The sequence below is a fragment of the Talpa europaea genome, assembly GCF_964194135.1.
Source record: "Talpa europaea genome assembly, chromosome: 14".
NCBI classification, from domain to species: Eukaryota; Metazoa; Chordata; class Mammalia; order Eulipotyphla; family Talpidae; genus Talpa; species Talpa europaea.
In genome coordinates, this window is record NC_140082.1 from 89,790,796 (window position 1) to 89,812,156 (window position 21,361).

The 21,361-nt window shown below is 56.1% G+C and overlaps 1 protein-coding gene across 6 annotated transcripts in view; it reads right to left on the reverse strand.

Moving 5' to 3' along the window:
- Positions 1 to 21,361, reverse strand: part of NTRK3 (neurotrophic receptor tyrosine kinase 3) — a gene marked incomplete at both ends in the record, with an annotated part of 248,767 nt that overhangs the window by 149,840 nt on the left and 77,566 nt on the right. For 3 of the 6 annotated variants that reach the window (XM_084254005.1, XM_084254003.1, XM_084254002.1), the window contains 3 exons: positions 18,918 to 19,020; positions 19,840 to 19,901; positions 21,202 to 21,225. In XM_084254005.1, coding sequence (XP_084110131.1) covers positions 18,918 to 19,020; positions 19,840 to 19,901; positions 21,202 to 21,225 — 189 coding nt within the window. The remainder of the gene's footprint in view (positions 1 to 18,917; positions 19,021 to 19,839; positions 19,902 to 21,201; positions 21,226 to 21,361) is intronic. The other 3 variants (XM_084254006.1, XM_084254004.1, XM_084254007.1) reach the window with 1 other exon arrangement.

Sequence of the window (21,361 nt, forward strand, 5' to 3'; positions counted from 1 at the left end):
ACAGCAAGGGCAGGTAGTAACAGTAATGTGATATATAAAAGGTGGGTATATCTAACATTCTGCAAATGTCCATTGAATGAGTCACAGTAGCCACGTCCACTGACAGACAAAGAAGTCACAGAACAGACACTCGGTGGAATACCACACAGCTCTGAAAAAAGACAAAACAGTGCACTTGTGACACTAGATAAACCTCCAGATGATGACACTGAGTGAAATAAGTCATAAAGGGAGACATTTACTAAACGGTTTCTCATCTGTGGAATATAAACAATCAAAGAAAACAAACTGGCAAAACACCAAAAAATAATAATCTTAGACTCTAAAGACTGAGGTGGTTTGGAGGACCCAGCGGGGGAATGTGAGAGCTCAGTGAATGGGAGCCCTGTGGGGGGTGCTGTGGGGAGAGGTTGTACTCCCCAAACACTGTATTTTTGTAAGTGAATGGCAAATCCATAAAATTTTGATTGGAAACCCCCCCAAATATCAGCATATAGATCACCGTAATAGTACAAAATAGAGTAATAACATAAAATAAAGCAATAACGATGATAATCATTGCTGCTGAAGCTGGAGCAGCATGAAGCCACGGGTCACAGAAGAGCTGTGACGAGCTGGCACTAACTGTGCCAGGAGCCCGCGGGCACCAGCCCATGTATGCGGCCTTCGCCAGGGGGGTTAGAACACCGTTCACTGGAGGAGAGTGAGATCTGTTCAGAATGGATCAGAAAACCTCCCTGATGACTTTCTTCCTCACTCCCCACCCAAAGCAAACAACGACCACCTCGCATCTGAACCGTCCACTCCAGGCACGCGTGGCCTCGCTGCCCACTGACCATCACAGAGCTAAGCCATGCTCCTCCCACTCCCAAACCTGCCAGCACCCAGCTGAGCCTCAGCAACCTTGCACCAACTTCCTCCGTTTGCTCAGCCTGCATCGGTTTCTGCCGCTTGTCAGTAAACACAGACTGAATCGCCCATGGTGCCCATGGACTGAGAATCAGCCGGCCCACGCCCATTTGGGATGGCAGGTTCCTGGACAGGGTGCAGAGGCCCACGGTGCTGAGGCCCCACCCCACAGCTCTGTCCACCGAGTGTCCTCACGGCCCGGCACCCAACTGCCAGCCCTCAGGGGCCTGCATCTTGGCCCCCGGCTGGCAGAACCCAGTTGCGGGAGTGGACACACGTGGAAAGAGGCCAAGGGCCAGCAAAGGCAGCCCCTCTGCTCTCGTAGCAGCACGAGCATGCCCCCCAGTTTCCCAGCTGGTCCCAGCGAAGCTCTGGGTGCCTGCAGAAGCCTCTGCTCACTGTCGCGCCTTCCCTCTTCCCCTTGCTCTCCCCTGACTCCAAATGCTCCCTGGAGTCGCCTCCCTCATGAGCTCGTGCACGGTAGGTCCCCGCAGCTTTAGGTGACTGTGCACTTAGGAATGGAGAACAGAAAAGTCTGTACCCTACAAGAAAGATGTGAGTAGGAGAGCGCCTTCTGGCTTGACTTGGTCAAAGGCCGCACCGCCACAGAGCCCCCGGAAAGCAGCCAGAGCTCAGGCTGAGATGGTGAACCTCGCATGTACCCAGCTAGACCAGGGCAAACTTAAAGTGCCTCCACCTGCCTCACTTCACCATGCTCAAGATCACCTATGTGGGGTCATCAAGTTTCTAGTTATTTCCATCACATTGCTGGGCATGGTCGGTGTTATGGCCCCACCTCAATGCTTTCGTGAGATAAACGAGGGGACCAGACTGGGGTGGGGTGTGTGATTAGTCACATACCTCCTGGGCGGGCTCCTAGAATGATGGTGCATGCCAGAGTGAGCCGAGATCCAACTGTCTTGTGAAGTCTTTTAGCAGCTTGTCCCTCCCCCTCTTAACACGGGGGCTCCAGCATAGGGGATCTAGCTCAAGGGGACTAACCCTAACTAAGGAAAATGATGTGCCCCAAGTTGTCCCCTCCCTGTCATATATAAGAAGCAGTCTTTGTCACCTGAGGCACCACTCAAAGCAGATTAACAAAGTTCAAAAAGCCAGACTTGGATTGGAAAGCAGGCAGGCCTTAAAAACATGGTGATGGGGCCTCCCTGGTGGCCTAGGGGTTGAGTCTCAGGCTGCCTCCGCTACGGCCTAATTTCGATTCCTGGCCAGGGAGTGACCCACATGGCGCAGCAGACCTCTCCTGTGTCCCCGCTGCTCCCCTCAACAGTATATTTCAGTAGATCTGCCTGTTCTGCTCCCCACTCTGTCTCTGGTGAACCCTCTCACCCTGTGCACCTCTGGCCTGCACCCCAGTTCTTCTATGCAAAAAATAAAATTAAAAAATATATATGGCAATGATGATTGGATTATGTCCTGTGGATGCATCATGACCCTACGCTAGGGAGGTGACCCAACTGGCACAGCAGATCTGGAGAGGAGCACAGCAGGAGAGTGGCCCCTGGGGGTGGGGGGGCTGAAGCGGGAAAATCCTGGGGGCCTAGGGCGAGGGGAGGGTGTCTCACCCCAGCACAAAATTAAGAGATGCCCAAAAACTGAATAATCAAGAGAACTAATCACATAATGTAAGATTCTGAAACTATCAACGTTAATGCAAAATATCCATTAATTTTTTAAATTTTGATTATTGTGTGATTTTTGTGGAATTTTGATCTCCTCCTAAATTCTGTGCCCAAATTCTCACTCCAACTTGATCCTGACAGACAGGAAAGGGGGTTGTGTGAAAACAAGGTGGCACTGGGTGGCCAGCAAGGAGTACATGGCAGGTGCTGGAGGTAGAAACCCTGTCATCGCAGAACAGAACCTGTGAGGAGCTGCGAGGCCCAGGGCGGCTCCGGTGGCCTCTGGGCAGGTGGTGGAGGGCCCTGCCTGAGGGCATTGCCAGGCCAGGAAAGCACCTGCTTCCAGTGCTTGCACCCACCGAGTGGGCCGAGCCCTCATGGCTTGTGTGTGAAGCTATTCACAGGTGCTCAACACCTGCATCAGTCTCCCTTGGGTGGGGTGTCCCAGGCGTGAGGACGGGCCGTGGGAGGAAAACCTGCACTTCCCAGAGATGAGGACCCTGCTGGAGACCGAGCACCGACCCTGCCTGAATACCCCCCACGCACAGGCCCACCAGCCCCCACTGTTGCACGAGGAATTCTTTAAAATAAACACACACGGAATGCACACACACACAGATACACAGCGTCCACGCACACTCATGAGGTGAGGAGGCAGGGGTGCAGGGCACAGCCTTTCTGGTTTAACCGAAGGTGAAAAGATGGGGTGGCTTTAAATTGCCAGGGCACTGAGTGGCAGATCAGACTGCACAAAACCAGAAGTCTCTTTCTCGCATCAAAAGCCCAGGATTCCCTTCCCGATATGTCATTGAAATCACGGGGCATGGGCACCCCAGCAGCCAGGCCACAGCCTCCCCTGAAAGCAGGTCAGGGCGCAGATGTGCAGACATCCATCAACCATTTCCCTTCCTCCCCCTCCAGAGAGACCCCGCCAGTGGCTCCATGGCCTTGGAGCCAGGGTACAGGAGACCCTGCGGGCATGGGCTGGGGTGCTGCGTGAGCCTGCAGGGCACCCACAGCCGCAGCCATGCTGCCTATCACCCCGACTCTGCCATGGCCCTGCTTCCGCAGACCCCTCACAAGCCAGGCCACATGGCACAGCTGATGCCCAGCACAGGTCACCACTCCACAGTGACCTGCTCTCCCCACGTGGGGCGCTCCGGGCGCACGCCCATCCTAACGGGGAAAGGTGGCGACTCTGGAGCCACGGGGGTGTCCACAGCAGCATGGCCTGAGATTCCCTCCGGCTCAGAAGCCGGCCGCAATTGTTTTCGCATAAAAGACATTTCTCAAGCGCCTTTGGAATCCATTGTACTGTCTCTAATGAAGATGTGAGCTTCCTCAGCGCGAGCTCTCTCTCCCCCGCGCCATCTCCATGAATGTTTGGCCACTCGCTCCTGCCCTGTCAGGCTTTCCTGGGGACGACGCTGACAGCCGCCGGCTCCTGGCTTTGTCATCAGCACCATGTTTTGACTTTTGCGACTCGCCCTTGACAGTCTCACGCTGATGCCCCCTCCCGGCTATCAGCACGGAAATTCAGTTGCTTCGAGCCGTGTCCGTGCGTGAGTCTGCTCAGTTCCCGGTGCCTGGGCGCTGCCGGCCCCATCGCGCACATCCCCGCATCTCCGTGGCCTCCCTGTCCCGCCCAGCCTGGGCAGTGAATCCGAGGGCACCTGGGGTGGCAGCCGTGAGGAACCCAACTGGATCCGAGGGGTCCACGCTCCATCCCCCGCCCTATAAGCTGAGACCATCAAGCGGAGGGCAGAGCAGTGACTTGGCAGGAGCTGCCATTCGGAAAGCAGCCCCGGGTCTCCGGTTCTGGGCTCTGGGCTGCGTCTCACATACATCTTGGCAAACCCAACAAGGCAGCCAGGCCCCAAAAGCTCATGCAGCGAACCACCATTCAAGACAGAGGTGGTCTCTCGAGTGCGAAGCTGTTGGTGTTTTTTATAAGAATCACCGTGCCGGGTGCGACCTGTCCACGTCTGGGTTCAGCTGACCTGCTTCTGCAGGTTGAACTACCACGCAGGCCGGGGCACTCTGCCATCCTCACTGGATCCAGGGGCCACCCGCTGGCCCTGACCTGGCTCTGCCCAAGGACGGACGTTCCCATCGACTTCAGCTGAGAAAAGGCTGTGCCAGAACTCTCATACCAGGACCTCAGCCCTCCCTCCAAAACCTCACCGAGGGAGCCGAGAAGGCACAGCCGGTGCCCTTCAGATGTGCCTCCCATTTTATAAATGTACCTTTGCCTCTCTGCCTCCAGCCTCAGGGCAAGCGGACTTCAACCTGAACTAGCCAGATGAAATGCTATCATTTACAAGCAACGTGAAAAGATAAAAGGAGGCGGAGGCGAAAAAGAAAAATAAGCTTTGCCGAGTAGTGGAGACACCAGAGGTGGGTCTAGTAAAAGTCTTGGAAAGCTCCCTAAGAAACGCTAGATTGAAAAATAAGGCAAATACAGGGGAAAAAAACAAAACAAAACTAGCAGCAAACTATAGACCTGAGGCCCACAGCAGGGGCAGTGGAGGGAGAGGGGTCCAAACAGGAGAGGGACGAGCCCCGGGACTGTGGTGATGGCTCACGGGTGACGTGCGGGAGATTTACTGGGTCTACACCTGAGGGGAGGAGTCAAACACTGTCCAAAAATGAACAACTATGTAAGAAAATCAAGTTAAAAAACATACAGGACAAGTAACCACGGATGGCTCAAGACCATTTTCACTGAAATGTGCATTCTTGCGCCTCTCACTAAGCACGGGGTGATCACTGACATTTCTTCAGTATCTTCTAGATTTTCTACAATGGAGTCAGACTCCTTTGATACAATGCAGGACATAGAAGAACATGTAACTGTCTAGAGAGCAGAATAAAAATAAAGGCACGAGCCTTCCCAGGGTGACCCTGTACCTGGGGTCCAGAGCCTCTGCTGGCCGGGAAGCCAGTGTCGTGTCCTCGAGCTTCACGGCACAAAAGCAAGTTCACTGGCCATCTCCCTCGGCCTCTGACGGACGCGAGTCACAGCCGGTGACCACAGCGGACTAAGCAATGAAGGCAGCAGTGCTCCTCTCAACCCCTGCCTCCCAGAGCCCCCACCCTGCTCACTCCGCGCTGACCCCTCCTCACCCAGCTGGCAGACCTTGAATGTCACCGCTGGAGGGACCCGCCCTGCTCCTGCTCCGGGGGAGAAAAAGGGAAGCTGTAAGATCCCCGCAGAGGAAGGGCGGGCTGGGGCCAGAGCGGATCTCTAAGCCACTCCCCAGCACGTGCCAAAGTGAAACAGCGGGCGTCAGAAAATGGACGCGACCCTTCTTGGAAACCAGAGGTTGCTAAGTCCCGCGTGCACACAAGCCGCAGGCCCGAACCCGGGCCGGGAGAATCAGAACCTGCATTTTAACGAGAACCCTGGGGCTGTGCATGCAGGCCAAGGTTGAGGCTCTGGCAAGGCTGTGACCCAGCGGCACGTGGGTGGGAAGGACCCCCCTCTCCATGCCACCCCTCCCCCGCTTCTGCCCCTCCCCCAGCCCCATGGAGCACCTGGATTAAAGGCAATGAAAACCAAGCTGACAGCAATAGTCCTGCTGTTCCTCCTCAGCGAGTGCTTTTCCCTCACCCACAGGAAGTCTTTCCAGGCACTTAAAATCTCTGCTAAACAAACAGCCCACCCCGAGCTCTTGAGCTCGCAAGAACAGGCAGGAGGTCACCGGCCGGGCCCCACAGCAGGAGCAGCCGGGCCTCAGATGGGGCGGGAGGACAGGTACCCACACGGAGGGGGGCGAGCCACGGGGCTGGCACCCTGAGGAGAGGAGGGAAGGGCACGGGGGCTGGGGGGGGGGTGCGTGCCCGGCCCCACCCTCGTGTCCAGGTTCCATCCTGAAGCCAGGGGATGCTGGGGCCAAGCGCAGAGCCAGGCGCAGACCAGGCACCAGACAGGTGAGAGCTGCCCCGCCAGGCTTCCTCTCAGCCCACCCATCTCCGTTCACCCCAAAGTGTTCGTGACCTCTGGGAAGGGGCCGGGAGGCCCAGTGCGGTCACACCTGGGCTGCCCACAGCCATCACCTGCCAGTCAGGACTCTGGCCCCGTCCGCAGTGGTGCCACATAACTGGTCAGGGAGCAGAGCAGCAGCTGGGCCTTCCTAAAGCCCCCCCACAAGTCTAACACTGGACCAAGGTGACAGCAGTAAGGGCCTGTGGGTCACTCACTCAGCTCATCAGGATGGTGCAAACGGCCTCCTTATTTCTCGCCCCCGTGTTAACTGAGTGATCATTACCTGGCCAGGGACTAAGCTAATTGTCTATGGACAGTGTCACTGGATGCCAATAAAAAGCTGTGTAGGAAGGGTCCCCTCTCGCCTGTCAGCTGAGGGGCGGAGGCCCAGGGAAGGGCCTGGCAGATGCAGCAGAGCTGGACTCTACCCGGCCTCTCAAGGGGTTGGGGGGATATTAGGGGTATGGGTGCGGCATAATGCAGGCAGATGGCCCGAGTCCCCACAAGGTGGAGGGGAAAGCAAGAGTCAGGGAGGGAGAAAGAGCCAGACAAGCTCCAGTGATGCAGGGCTGAGGGCAGGGGCTGAGGGTGGGCTTTGCTGGCCCATCCCTGGGGTGGGAGGTGGCAGTGGTTGGGAAAAGCTACCAGCAGAGCAGGTGCCTCCTGTCTATACGGGCAGTCAACAGGTGCCAAAGGTGATGTACTCCAGCTCATGTACCCCATCTGGCAGAAAGAAAACTGGAGGTGCCAGTGGTCAGGGAGGGGGTTCCACATTCCCCACTTGGGATGCAAAGCCTGGGGTGGACGGAGGTACAACTGCACCCCCTGGCTCAGGCAGTCGCCATCAGTAGCAACACAGGGGGAGAGCCCAGCACGGTCACCCAGTGGGAGGGGCAGCACCCAGCAACACCTTTCAATGCCTGCTGCTGGAGGAAGAAGCTGCCAAGTCTGGGCCCAGGGGCTGCCCTGGCTCTGGGGGGGCCGGCACTGCCTGCTTGGGGGAGTGAAGATAGAACTAAACATGGAAGGAGGGGGAACTGGGAGCCCCTGAGGCTGTGGAGAGGGGACCCTTTGGAGAAGCCAGGAAAGGAGCTTCAGCCTGAGAGAGCAGGAATGTTGGAGAAGCAGAGAGACCAGGGGCAGCAGCGGAAACCACATACAAGGTGCGGCAGGGGCCCGGGCCCCAAGTCAGGGCGGTGAGTTTGTGTCCCAAGAGCTGTGGAAACCTGGGGGGTGTGGGGAGTGGGACCCAAGCCAGGGTCATTATGAAGCCCGACTCGGATACTTTGAGATCAGCGCAGAAAACACAGGACAGGCCAGGACCAGAGGGGCAGGAAGGGCCTGTTAGCAAGCAGAGCCGGGAGCCCTGCAGACAACAGAGGGGCACTCGAGACAGGGCATGCTTCAGGGTACTTGGGGGGACAGGACAGGGGGCCGGCTGAGCACTGATGAGGGGAGGAAGGCATCAAGAATAAAAGACTCCTACGTCTCTGGTTTCCAGGGCAGTCACCGAGATGAAAACTGGGGAGACCCCCAATGGGAGACACCCGAGTTCGGTGAGAAACCACTGGTCCCGCCTGCCCCAGTCAACTCTCTGAGCCTGGACGGAGCCCCCAAGGCAGCGTGGAGTCACCAGCCTGGAGGGAATCAGGACAGGGGGGCCTGAGGTCTAAGCTGTGTCTGGGAGTTCCTGTGTATTCAGGGAGACAGAAGAACAGAAGGGGGTGTGTTAAAGGGCCGGACCAGGGAGACAACAGACCCCATTAACCTGCAGTCAAGCTTCCTGTGGCAGGATAAGCGGATTATTAACTGATAAGAGCAAAGTACCCGCAGCCATTAGCCCGGAGCCTCCCTGGCTTGGGAGCGAGCAGCAGGCTCGCAGACGCCAGCACAGCCAACACTTTGGGGGTGGGGGGAGCAAGCGGCTTTGGAGCCCCTCTAGACCTCAGGACCTGCCTGAGGCTCCCCGAGTCCTGGGGTTCTCATTTGTGAACAAGGGGACAACACCATCGACCTCAGAGGACGACTGGCGTCAGCCATGGCAGTTACACAACAGCGGCTCTCTGGTCACCGCTCCTGGGCTGGCTTCACCAGGCTCCCTGCTGGCTTCACCCAGAGCCACGAACCAGCGTCTCCAGGCAGATGAGGTTCTCGCTGAACGGCAGCCACAGGTATTTCTCCAAGAATCACTTCACAGGTGCCTGTGCTGCTGCCTGGCACAACACCAGCCTTGGAGGCTGGCTCCAGGCCAGGGACGGCACCTCCCCCCAGTCTGCAGAGAGGCTGGGGTCTGGGCAGGCTGGGGGAGGGTTGAAATGCAGCAGCACGGGCGGGCGACGGAAGGCTGTGGTCTGGCAGCCACCACACAGTCCCTCTCTTCAGGCCCATGGCAGATGAGCTTGGTCCCGGCGCCTCTGCTGTCTCCAAGCAGGGTGACCGGGTGAGTGTGGTCACCTGGGAAAGGCATGGTCCGGGGGTGGGGGCGGGACGAAGTCTCCCGTCAGCAGCTGGGCCTAAGGGCTCTGGGGCTAGATTCGGTTCGCCCAGCGTGGTGGCTGGACAATGTCCACATGCTACTCCAAGGGCAGAATTCAGCCACCTCCGCCTGGGCATTGCCTGCAAGGCCTGGCCGAGCCCCAGTTGGCTCCACCTGGAGGAGTGTCTGTGCAGGGCAGGGCGACCCCAGCGCAGTCCCAGTGTCACTTCCAGAAGCTGAGCGTAGGGCTGTCACATCGCAGTCAGATTCTCCAGGGCAGACCCCCACTGCCCACGTGATGCTGGGCCACTCACGTCGTCATTTCAGTTTCGGGGCCAGATAATCCAGACCATGGCCACTGGGCAGGGTGGTTTGTAGGTCCAGTGCTCCATTCACAGTGTCTATTTAGATTATGACCCACTGCTCAGATATGAAGCAAGCCTGGCAGGCTGCCCCATCTTCTGGTTGACTTTTAGGGTTCTGGGCCACTCGACACCAGGGATCTGAAACTGCAGCCCACTGACCAAATCTGGCTCACCCCCCTTCTTTGTAAATAAAGTTTTATTGGAACACAGCCACGCCTGTCCACATTCCAACAGTCTGCTTTCCAGCTCCACAGCTGAATTGTCATTGCAACTGACACCAGCAAACTTGGACATGTGACCTAGCTTTTTATGAGACAATCTACCATGTTCCAGACGACACCAAAGATTCTCAAACGTTCATGTGCACTGCAGTTGTCTTGGGTGTGTAGCAAGAATGCAAGTCCTGAGTGGGGCACCAAGTGCTATGCAGGAGGAGGACCCAGAGTCTGCACTGGAATCAGGCCCCACGGTGGCAGCCACCGTTGACGTGAGACAGGAGATTTAGGGAGCCGTGTGCCCTGGCAATCCCAAGGGACCCCAGTGCCCAGCTGTCCCTGTGAAGGGGAAGACGGAGCCTGGGTGGGGACAAGCTGACCATGTCTGCTGGGGGGGTGCAGTCTGCCAACCCCCACAGCTCCCCCCACCCCGTTGTTCTGTTTAAAGGTTCAATGGAGAAAACTTGGAAGAGCCAGAAAACAAAGCTCACAACAGAGAAAATAAAAAGCCTCTGGAATCCCACTACCTGACAATAACTACTGCCTGTGTTCTGACCACAGGCAGGTCTGCACAGCCACGGGACCCTTCCTAGGGGTGTGTGTGAAAATACTTTCTTTTGATTTTAACAACAAAACAAATGGGAAGCATTTGTCTCTCCTTGCTCAGAAATAAATAGCTAACATTTTCCCGGGTCAATAAATGCTCTGAAACATCAGTCTTGAGATGCAACTGTAAAAAAACGTAGCCAGGGAACATGCTTCAAACCATCAGGTGGGACACCCTAAACTCACACGGTGCTGACTGTCGATTCTGTTCCAACGCAGCTGGAAGACGGGCCCGGACCTCTGGGAACCGACAAGGGAACATGCTCAAGGAGAGACTGGCAGCAAGATGGTGCTCGTCTAAATGGAGGGGGAATGACTGAGCTCGCAGCTCTGGCTCCCCCAGCAAGAACCTCGAAATAGCCGTCACCCCAGAGCAGGAAAGTAGGCAGAGATCAGGTCTTCATTTTCACTACATTACCTTTTATACTACTGGGCTTTCTTACCATTGGCAAGTGGATCCTTTCGGAAAGCCTACGAACTACTTTTAAAAATTGCCCTTTTGAATGTCTGCCTTGAATCACATCGTCTCTATGAACCGTAACGTGCTTAGCGAGCCGTTGATTGTTAGAATATTTAAGCGACTCTGAATTTATCAACTAGGACGTCACCGTGAGGGACACTCAAGACTCGGACTTCCAGGGGCCTCTGTTTTTACTGCCTGCAGCTGAGTTCTCAGAAGGGCGTGCCTGGAGCACAGGCTTTCCATGACTCGAATCTTTTGATAAATCCACAAACCACCTTGCGGAAGGAGCCCCATGCACACGTTCAGCAGCAGCCATCGTGAGTGCCCAGTTCCCCGTTCTCTGATCGGCCCCTGACTTCTGATCAAACTTCCCACCGCAGAGGCCAAGAGCCCCACACACCGCCCACTCAGGCAGGAGCGTTCCCCTGAAAAGCAAGCCCAGGCCGGGTTGGTGCTTTCGGGCCATTTCCACAGATAAGCAATAGGAGTGCCCAAGCTCTGCCTGCTTTTCCAGAGGGGCCGGCAATGGGGTACCCCTTAGCACCCCTCCACTGGCCCAAGGTCAACATAACCTCCCAGATCAGCTGCAGGAGGAAGAACCAACAGGTCACAGAAGCATGGAGGAGAGAACATCTGTCCAGCGGCACCGGAACTCTGCTGACCTCACACTGCGCTGGGATCAACTCAGGCTTACAGGTGCTCTTGGTGGGAGGAAAGGGCTCCTCCTCCTTCCTCCAGGGGCTCCCCTTCCCCCCAGAGGCTCCTCCTCCTTCCCTCTGGGGCTCCCCCCTCCCTCTGGAAGCTCAGGAGCAGGTAGCTGGCCTCTGAGCTGCACAGGGTGCCCCCTCCTCCCCATCACCTCCTGCAGCTCGCCCACCCGGGATGAATGCGCATCTTGGAGGGCAGTGGAGTGAGGAGGAGCAGGGCCTGGATCTGCTGTGGTTGGCTGGTTTGTTATTGTTTTCAGTGCATGGTTTTCTCCTCACACAAAGAACGTGTTTCCACATCAAAAGTCATTCCAATCCCTCGGCTTAAGTGCCTGTGGGTCCAAGGGCTGCGCTGAGGACCTCCTAAGCCGTGTCCACACGGGGCGGGGGCAGCGCCTGGCAGTGGAGGGCTTGCTTAGCCATAGCCCGGGCATGCCTCCTCTGCACAGGGAAGAGCCTCAGGACCCCCTGGGAGGGGGCAGGGAGAGGACGAGGGGCCAGGGCGGGAGAGGGAGTTTTCTTGGGGCTGTTTCTGCAGCTCGACTCTGCAGGGGCAAAAACCCTCGTGGACAAAAGCACTCCGTGAAGGTCAAGTTGGCAGCTCCCGCCCCATGTGCTTTCACCCCCACACCCAGGGCACACAGCAGCAGGAAGTGAGTCCCAGAGCATTTGATGAATAATAAAATACCAAAGTCTGTAAAGTCCAACGAGGGAAAATTACTATGGACTTGATCGTTTTGTCAGTTTTAAAAATCCCTTTTGCTGCCCGGAATTCTGATATGTTGCTCTCAGCATGAGGCTCCCAGGAGCCAAGGGCTGCGGGGCCTGGCTGTCATCTGTCAGGTGCGCAGCGGGGTCCCCGGCTGAGAACCTCTAAAGGGAGGTATCAAAGGACTATTAACCCTGCAGGAGCCAGTTCTGACAACACAGATTAGCGAGAACGCTGCCCTGCAGCCACAGCAGATGAACCACAGAGGCGACCGCTCTGCCAAAGAAACAGGCAGATCGACCTCCCCAGCCCCGCTGCGCAGGAGGCACAACTGTCACGTGGAGAGCCCACGGCGTCTTCCTCGGCTGCCAGGGACGGACCTCACACGGCAGAGCGGGCTGGAGAGCGGCGGGGTCCCCTCAGCCGAGAGTGAGGGATGGGAGGGAGGGGCTCCACTTAACATTGCGCCAGGTCTAACCTACTCCACTTAGACTTGGACACAGGCGCAGTGTTCCTGGGGGCTGAGGATCTGGCAACGTGTCTGAAAAGGGGACGGGGCGTGGGAACGTTTGTGAGAACACAAGGCCTGTCGGAGATCAACAGGAGAAATGAATCCAGCAGCCCCCCTTGAAGTTAGGTCTAAAGAGTCCTCTTCTGCCCAGGCTCCCTGCAATGGCCACCACACCCTCCTCCTCGCACCCCTGAGTTCAGAGGAGGAACAGAGAAAGCAGTCGAGAAAGACAGGCAAGAACAGGTATTTTGGGAAGTCGGGAAACCCCGGTTCTTCACCCCACTGGATCTCTGGTCCCCGGCTAAATAAAGGCCAGATACAGCTACTTGTCACGGAAAAGTCTTTATGGGTGACAACGGCAGTGACTCATCCAGGGCGCAGGGCCCCTCCAGAGCCTCAGCATGCCGCTGTCTCTACCATCCCGGCACAGGCGCACGGCCCCGCCCCGGCAGAGAAAGAAACACCAGTTAGAATCTCAGCTCTTAGGAGTCCGAGTTCCCTCCCAGCAATCCCGCCCTCCAGCTGGAGGAAGCTTCTCAGTGCTGTGCCCTGAAGTCAGGACGGGGCGCAAGGACTGCTCCCCAAATCCCATTATTCACCTTAGCCAGGTGGCCAAGCAGAGGAATAATGAGGATGCTCGCGAGGCAGCGGCCCCTGAGATCCTCTGGCAGGAGCCGGTTCCTCCAAATCAAGACAGGGGCAGGATGCTGCAAACACTCAGGGGACAGTTCCCATCTGTTTATGGAAAAAATGTTAATAACCCCCAATCATAATCAAACAGGCAACCACTTTACTTCAAGTGCTTATTAACAGAGGCTAATTCGCGGTGGAACAGTCTGGCGGCACCGCACACACCAACCACGAGGACCAAGGGCCGGCGGCAGCCGACGCAACATGTAAGGGGTGACCGGCACCCACACAGCCGCTCACTCCTCGCCAGCTTGCCAACCTCAGCCCCACTGCCTGCACCCCTCTCCCTGCAGCACGTCAGGCAGCAAAGGTGGCCCACACCCGCCTTTCTTCTGGGCCAGATCAAGCAAAGCTATTGCATAGGTGGCATTGTTGAAAGCCCTGGTCAGACAGGAGAGCACCAGAGACAATCAGGGAAAGTACTGGAAGAATTAGGCTGGCGCAGTCACAGTCCCGCTCTGCTCCCCAGACCTGCGGTGTCACCTTCCTGCAGGAGGGCCCCTGGGCTTCCGTTTCCTCAAATGTGCAACAGGCACATTAGCCCAAGCAGCCTAGGCCGGAGTCGGCTCTACTGAGCCCTATTCCCTCTCCTCCGAGGCTGAAAGAGGAAGCCAAGAAGTGAGAAGTTAAACTCCCACAGCAACTCTGACCTACACGTGTTTAAACACACAGACAAGTTAGCACATGGAAGGAGGCCAGAGAACCCCTACTCTGCTCAGGTACAAAAAATCCATGTATTTGCATCTTTCTCCACTAAAAAGCAACAGCAGCCACCTTGCAGGCAAACTGGAGGACTCGGCTTATTATTTACAGACACTGGCACCACACCTGGTCACTGTCCTGATGGCCTCGGGGAACACAGGTGGCAGGTGTGCCGTGAGGTTCCCGGTGGAGACTGAGGATGCAGGTGGCTTGTGCAGCCATAAAAGGTGGGTGGGCAGGAGCAATAGGGAGTTCTAGACCAAACCTGGCCTCACAGACTGAAACCAGAACAATCCCTCACCTTTCCTGGGCCCCACTGTCTTCACCTGTAAATACCAATGCTGGATGCCGACCAGGTATTGGTCTTGGGGGGTCTAATTCACAGACAGCTGAGAAGATAAAGATGTGGTGTGCACTGCTTGATGACAGCGAGACACTCTGGGAAATGCATCCTTAGGGTCCTGTTGTGTGAATGGCAATAGCGTGCGATTACACAAACCCCGTGGCACAACCTGCTACACACCCGGGCTGGAGGGTGGAGCCTGTTGCACTGCATTGTGCATGTGCCATTGACTGAAACACTGATGGTGCGTGACTGTGTGCACAGTGGAATACTACTCAGCAACAAAAAGATGGGTCCTGCCATTTGCAACACCATAGATGGACCTGAGGGCATTATGTGAAGTGAGAAAAACCAGACGAGAAAGACAGACACTATACGATACCGCTTATGCGGTAGACAAAGAAACAAAACAAAAACAAGCTTTTTAGACTATGCCAACAAAATAGTGGTTAGCAGGCGGGATGGGGAAGGAGGTGGGTAAACCGCATTAAAGGGCTGTGCTGTATGTTGACGACGGAAACTAGAACCCTGGTGGTGACAGATACTGAGGTATAAGCTGTACGCCTGAAACCCACATGATGTCACAAACAGTTTAATATAAAAATAAAAACAAAAACAAAAAAAAATGTGTGTTTTGCAAGGATGAGCTTGGTAGAAATTCTGAACCATGCCACCTCCAGGCCCAGGATACACTGGCTCAATATAAGAAGACATGGAAATACTGGAAGATTACCTGTACCTCCCTGCCCTACACGCCCCGCACCCGCCTCCCAGCCACCCCTTGGTCCAGCAATCAAAGACTTAGCACCTGACATGGGGTAGCCTGCCCTGGGCAGTGACCATGCCATACCCCCACCACCCCACAGCCCGGGGCTTCACTGGAAGCCCCAGGGGACCCTCACTTTGCACATGTTCAAGAGGGTTCAAGGAGGATGAACTCACCTCCTAAATGACCCCCGTCCAGGCCAACATTTTGACCAAAAAGATGGCAGCTAAGAGGAGAGAGATGTGTGGGACCGTACGGTGATACACACATCTCCCACAATAAAGGTGCAGAGCAGTGCCTGCACGGCCCCCGTGGAACCATCGCCAATACGTGACTGGGCACATGGCGAGACGCAGGATGAGTATGAGAACAGCATGTATATAAACCCACTGAAGGAGGCCCTTGGGAGCACAGCCCACTGTGCACACAGATGTGCACACATCCCGGGCAGGAACTTCTGTCATACACTGTGGGGGCGCGGCCCCTAATCATTGCCGTCTAAACTGTCTTTGTCCAGATAAAACATATCCATAAGACCTATAGATGGGGAGGAGGCACTTTCTAGAGGTCTGCCGATGCAATGTGTGACCTAGAACAAACAGAACGTACAAACGCCAACACACACATGCACGCGTATGTGCATACATATGCAAACATGCACACGTGCACACATCAATGTGAAAGTTATCTACCATGGCCATGGGCACTGTCCTGGGAAGGAGGCAGCTGCCCACTTGGTCCCCCAGGGTACGAGTCTGACTGGGAACCAGCCACGGTGCAGCGACAGTACAGGAAGGGACTGGAGGGCCGGGAGAGACAAAGCGAGCGAGCTGACGCACACACACCAGGGGCTCGGACCGACGGGCAGGGACAGGACAGGGGTGCCGTGACAGCAGACTTGGTTCTATCAGTGACAGGGACAAATATTCCGTGCAAATATAAAACGGAATCCGTCACTGCTTCTGCATGGCGGGAGCACAGGTGCTTGTTGCATTCATCTTGTATTTTTCTGTATCTTCAAAGCTCTGACAAGGACTTAGAGTTCGTCTTAAAAAGGTCTCCTTACCTGCACTATGTGCCAGCCCTCGGGTGGGGACTGATTCATGAGTTTCCCCCATCAGCCCACTCCCCAGTGCCCAGCACCTCAGATTTCCAAATTAGCCCCAACTAGCCCAGCCCTGATCTCCAAGCTTCGCTTTCTTTATGAGTAAAAATTAAGTCATTCATTTCCAAGTTCAACAAGTGCTCGTCAAACACCAAGTGATGTTTCAGGCCGCTGGGCTGAGTGCCCTGAGTTTCTGACAAGTCGCCCCTGGCTCAGACAAGGGCGTGTGAGTTGAGGCATGTGGAGACACCAGGATGGGCGGAACAGCAGAGGGAAGCCCTTGTGGACACTGAGGGGAGACTGGGGGAGATTCTATAGGCAGAAAAGAAGGGATCTGCCACAGGGGAGCCTCTTGGGGTGCCAATCACACAGGACTGGGCTCCCGCAGGCACGCAGGGGAGGCAGCAAGCCTGCAAGACTAGGTGCTGGGCGGAGAGCAGAGGGTTCTGGGCAGTTGGAACATCCGGCTTGGACCGGCTGCATGCACAAGGGAGGTTCACTGGGTCAGGGCAGGGACTTCTGGGACCCACCCCTTCACCTCCTCCTACTGGCCACAGACAATGAAATGTGTACACAGCCTGGCCGTGGCATATTGGTCTTGAGATGAGCCCCAGCACGCTGGAGCTCTGCCACAACCAGGGAGGGAGCCTCAACTCCAGCCCATAGTGCCCCCTGCACTATCCCTCATGACTCAGACACAACCTAACTTCCTCTGTTGCCTGGCTCTAGAACAGGGGTCACTTCCCTTCCATCTGCATGGACATGCCCCCCCAGGGTCCAGCCAGGGCCCAGGGAGGCAGCTCAGCCGGGAGAAGGGAGCAGGGGCTGGGAGAGGCTCTGAGGACAGCTGAGGCACAGGCACCGCCCTGGGTGCTGCCTAATCCATCCGACATGTGGACAGGCTGTTCCAGAAACCGGATGACAAGTAATAGGAAAAATCTGCTCTCCCAGAGCTGCCAAGCATGTCCCAAGGTCTCAAATGGTGGCACGCCTCCTGGGGGGGATGGAGAAGATGCAATAACAGCCCATTCTCCCCCTCAGGCAAGGTCCTGATGTTTTCTCAGGTGCATAGAGGAAGAGCTAGGAAGGACCCACCCTCAGTGGGAACAGCACATGGGAGACGGTGGGTCCTCAAGCCAGAAGCCCAGGGGCAATGCTCAGCTTTGAGGCACCGACTCGCTCACCAGCTTCATCTCTAAACCCAAGCCCCCTTCGGCACGTGGGGGTGTCAGCGACAAAATGACCCCATCCAGGCGCCCAAAGGTCTGATCTTGTTTGAGCCTCTGGCTTTGAGCCAAACTTCTATCTGCTCCCATAATTTGCCTGTATCTCTGGGTCAACACGTGTCACATGACTAAGGAAAACCTGGCTGGCCTGGCTGGGACGCGTTCAGCTTAATCAAGAACAGAGGTGGTGGCACCATGTGCTCTGCCCCGTTGGGTGTCTCTCAAGATTTGTCTGCCTTCCAGACTTGTAGGGGAGCCATGGGATCTTTGGGAATATAATGAGAAGCCAGGGCTTCCCTTGGTGGCCCAGGCAATTGAATGCAGCGCTGTGAAGCTGTCCACAGCCTGTGCAGCACGGGTTCGATTCCCAGCCACCCAGGGAGATTTCCACATGGCGTAGCAGACCTCTCCTGTCGTGCCCACTGCCCCCTCGGCAGTGTATTTCGTCAGTCTGCCTGTTCTGTTCCCTGCTCTGTCTCTGATGAATCCTCTCACCCTCCTGTGAATCTGGCCTATACCCTGGTTCTTGTATAAATAAATAAATAAATAAATCTTAAAAAAAAAATACCACTCTCCTTCCATCCGTGAGCCCCAAGGTCAGAACCTCTATCACAGATACCAGCTTATAGGAAGGAGCTAGAGAAAGTCGTCTTTCTGGACCCCACCAGAAACCCCCAGCCTGAATCCCAGCTCAGCCACTGATGGCTGGTTTAAGCTTCCACCTCCCTTCCTACCCACCCCACACGCAATCAGCCAGAGCCAGAAGCCCCAGCCAGAAGTATACCTTGCAATTCACAGTTCTGGTTGAGACCTGGCCCCCCAGTCTCTCCTGGAGCTCTTCAGCCAGATCCATCCCAGGAACCAGGCAGATGGAGTTAATTCACCATGTTAACCCCTTTTGTACCAGTCTCCCTACCCAAGCCTTGGTGGAGAGCCACATCCCACACCCACCCCGGCCACAGTGAGGTTGAGTGCTCTGTGTGATGGAAGCTGGCCAGCAGATTTAGCAACCCTGTTGCTCTTGGCATCCATTCTGGAACTCCATGTAGAGCTACGTGCTGAGAAACCATTTCACGGGCAACTTTTCAATGCCAGAGTCCACCAGCTTCCACCAGCCATGCTAATGGCTTCTCATCATAACTCCAAGGATAGAAGACAAGAGGAGAACCAAGTTACTCAAAGAGTCCCTTTACCCACCCATTGTGAAAAGAAACCTAAGTCCTCTCCATTTGGCCGCCAATCAATTCCCTTCCCAGAGGCTCCTCACTGCACCAGCCCAGCTAAGCCACGTTTGCCACAGTCACGGCCAAGCCAGGTGGTCTGCAGCTTGGTTCCCACCAATGCCTTCAACCCCCCAGCACAGATAATAACGGCATAGGCAGGAGCCTCCACCAGAGGCTCTCAGAGACCAGGGAGATGGAAATAGCATCTCTGATCAGAAGGCACCACATCCTCTCACCCCCATGAGACCCTTGCAAGTGAAGACCCCACCTTACCCTTCATTCCGAATTTGGACCGTCGGCCATACTTGTTGATCATGATAAAGAGAACCACCAGCAGGACGCAGGCAAAAGCAGCAAGTCCAACAGCGATGGACACCTGTCAGGAGCCAACACCAGAGATGAAGACAGTGGCCGAAGACCCCAGTCTGGCCACCTGGCCAGTGCGACCGGGGCGGGGTAGGGGAGGGACACTCGTACCCCAGAGCCGTGCGCCCTCCCAGAGCCAGGAGCCGGGCCACTGAACAGAGTCTTTAGAAGAAAACATTTATGAGACTCTAAGTCCCTTAAAAAACAGTTTCCCTACTTGATTAGAGAAAGTCCCAAGGCTTTCTCACCAGGACCACACTGAGACACGCACGGGCAAGTGCTGTCTCTCTGCGGCTGCGAGAACTTGCGAGCAATTCAGCGTCTTCACCTAGAACGTCTTTACACGATACTCTTATCCAGGAGATTCAAGGTCATCTGGACTCTGAATAGTCCCTTTTCCTCTCCTCCCCAGAGAAATCCAGACTGTGGGATGCAGGATGGTATGGGGGGCCCACCCAGAGTCCTGCTCTAGGCAACTGACTAGCAAAGAGCCCGGCTCTTGGCAACACCCCCAAATCAGGGTTCCTGCTGGAGCAGGGGTTTCCAAAGGGTTCTCTGATCATGAAATTTGGAATAGGTCCTAAAAGGCTTCTTCTCAGAGACCAGGGAGATGGAAACAGCATCTTTGATGGGATGCTGTTTCAAGAGAACCTCATGGGACAGGGAGGTTTCAACTACCCGCAAGGGTGCGCCCAGGACTGCTCCCTGCCGGGGGGGGGGGGGGCGGGGGGGGGGGAAGCACGGTGACATCCGGGGAGGCTGCGACTCAACCGAAATGTGGGAACAACTAGGTGGGAAACACTTTCCTCCTGGTCAAAACGTGACTCACCCCAAAAGTATCTTCCTCCGGTTTGAGGGTCACAGTGATGGGTGTGGGGCTCACTTCGTAAACTGGAAGCCAAGCAGAAGCGAAGGCGGTTAGCTGTGTGGCCCAGGGAGGCCCCCCACATCCCGCCAGTTTCCCAGCCCCATTGGAAAATCTCATGTGGAAGCAGACGCCTCCCACCCGAGCACCCGGCTTTGCAGAGGCCCCCAGGACGGCTGTGTCCAGCCACCAGGCTGGCACTGAGAACCCCGGGGAGGCTCCATCAGGAATGCGGGTCTTCACTCTGTCCCCCGACATCCCCTGCCTGCCGCCCCCATGTGAGAGTGAATCAAGCACCCTGGGCAACACGGGCCAGGAGGTTTTGAAAGAAAACAGAGAAATATGTGGTTTGGGGCCCCGGTCAGGGTCAGGACAGTGGAGTCGGTGACGGCAGCTGCAGGAACACTTCACTACTCATGCCACAGCCACCCTGTCCCGTCTCTGGCTCCTTCCCCCCCACCACCACCCTCAGGGACATCCAGAGATAGTCCCTGGGGCAGAGCAGTTCACGAGAAACAGCACATCCATTGCCTTTCCCAGCTGACGCAGTGGGAGCCCAGAGTGTCCCCTACCTACAGTCACCCCACGGCAAGAGACACCCCAAATACAGAAGGAAGTCTCTGGAGGGACAGTCTGTGAAATGCCAAGTCCTTTAGGACAAGTGCCAATAAAGGAATCACAGGTGACACCGCATGCAGGTCTAAGAGTAAGGGGTGCCCGACCCAGGTGGGTGTGCACCCCAACCAGGCGGAAGCAGCGGGGCGGCCGCCTCCCGCGGGGAGAAGGGAAAGGAATCTAGTGCTCCCCAGAGCCATGAACAGACACAGAACCCCTTTGGGATTGTCTAGTCCAAGCCCAAACCGCCTACACACAGGCCTCAGTAACCTCATTGGAGGCACCTACCGGCAGAGACCCTGCACACTGCAGCCCGCTCCAGGAGGTCCTGGGCCCCCCAGACTCTCCAAACAGGGGAGACATGCTAATAGGTCTCCCCACATCTCTCCGAAATGTAACTGACACGATCCCAAGTTCTACCGGGCGGCCTCCTGACACCACCACTCTCCACCTGGGCGTCGATACCCACACGCTGTCAGACACTGGGAAACTCCCCGGGGGAAATTGAGGCACAGGGCAGCTGCCCAGGAGGGTGGGCTTGGAACTGCCTGAGAAGTAGTTCACCCCCAATTCCCTTTCATGGTTTACACAGATGCTCAGCTGCCCTGGGTCTGGGGACGGCGGTGAAATGGGGAAGGGGTGATTTGGATTTAGCAGTCACCAAAAGTATGGGACTAAATCTGTTCCCAAGCGAAAGTAAAGCAGACTTACAAGAGACGAAGTTCTCCGTGCTCTCTGCAAAAAAGACAAAGAGATGATTAGCAACCTCCATAGAGACCAGAAGAGACAGACACGAGGGGGTCCCCCGCACAGCTAGGACCTCGTCGCTCACTGCATCCCCCGCATCCCCCAGCAACTGGAAACTAAGATC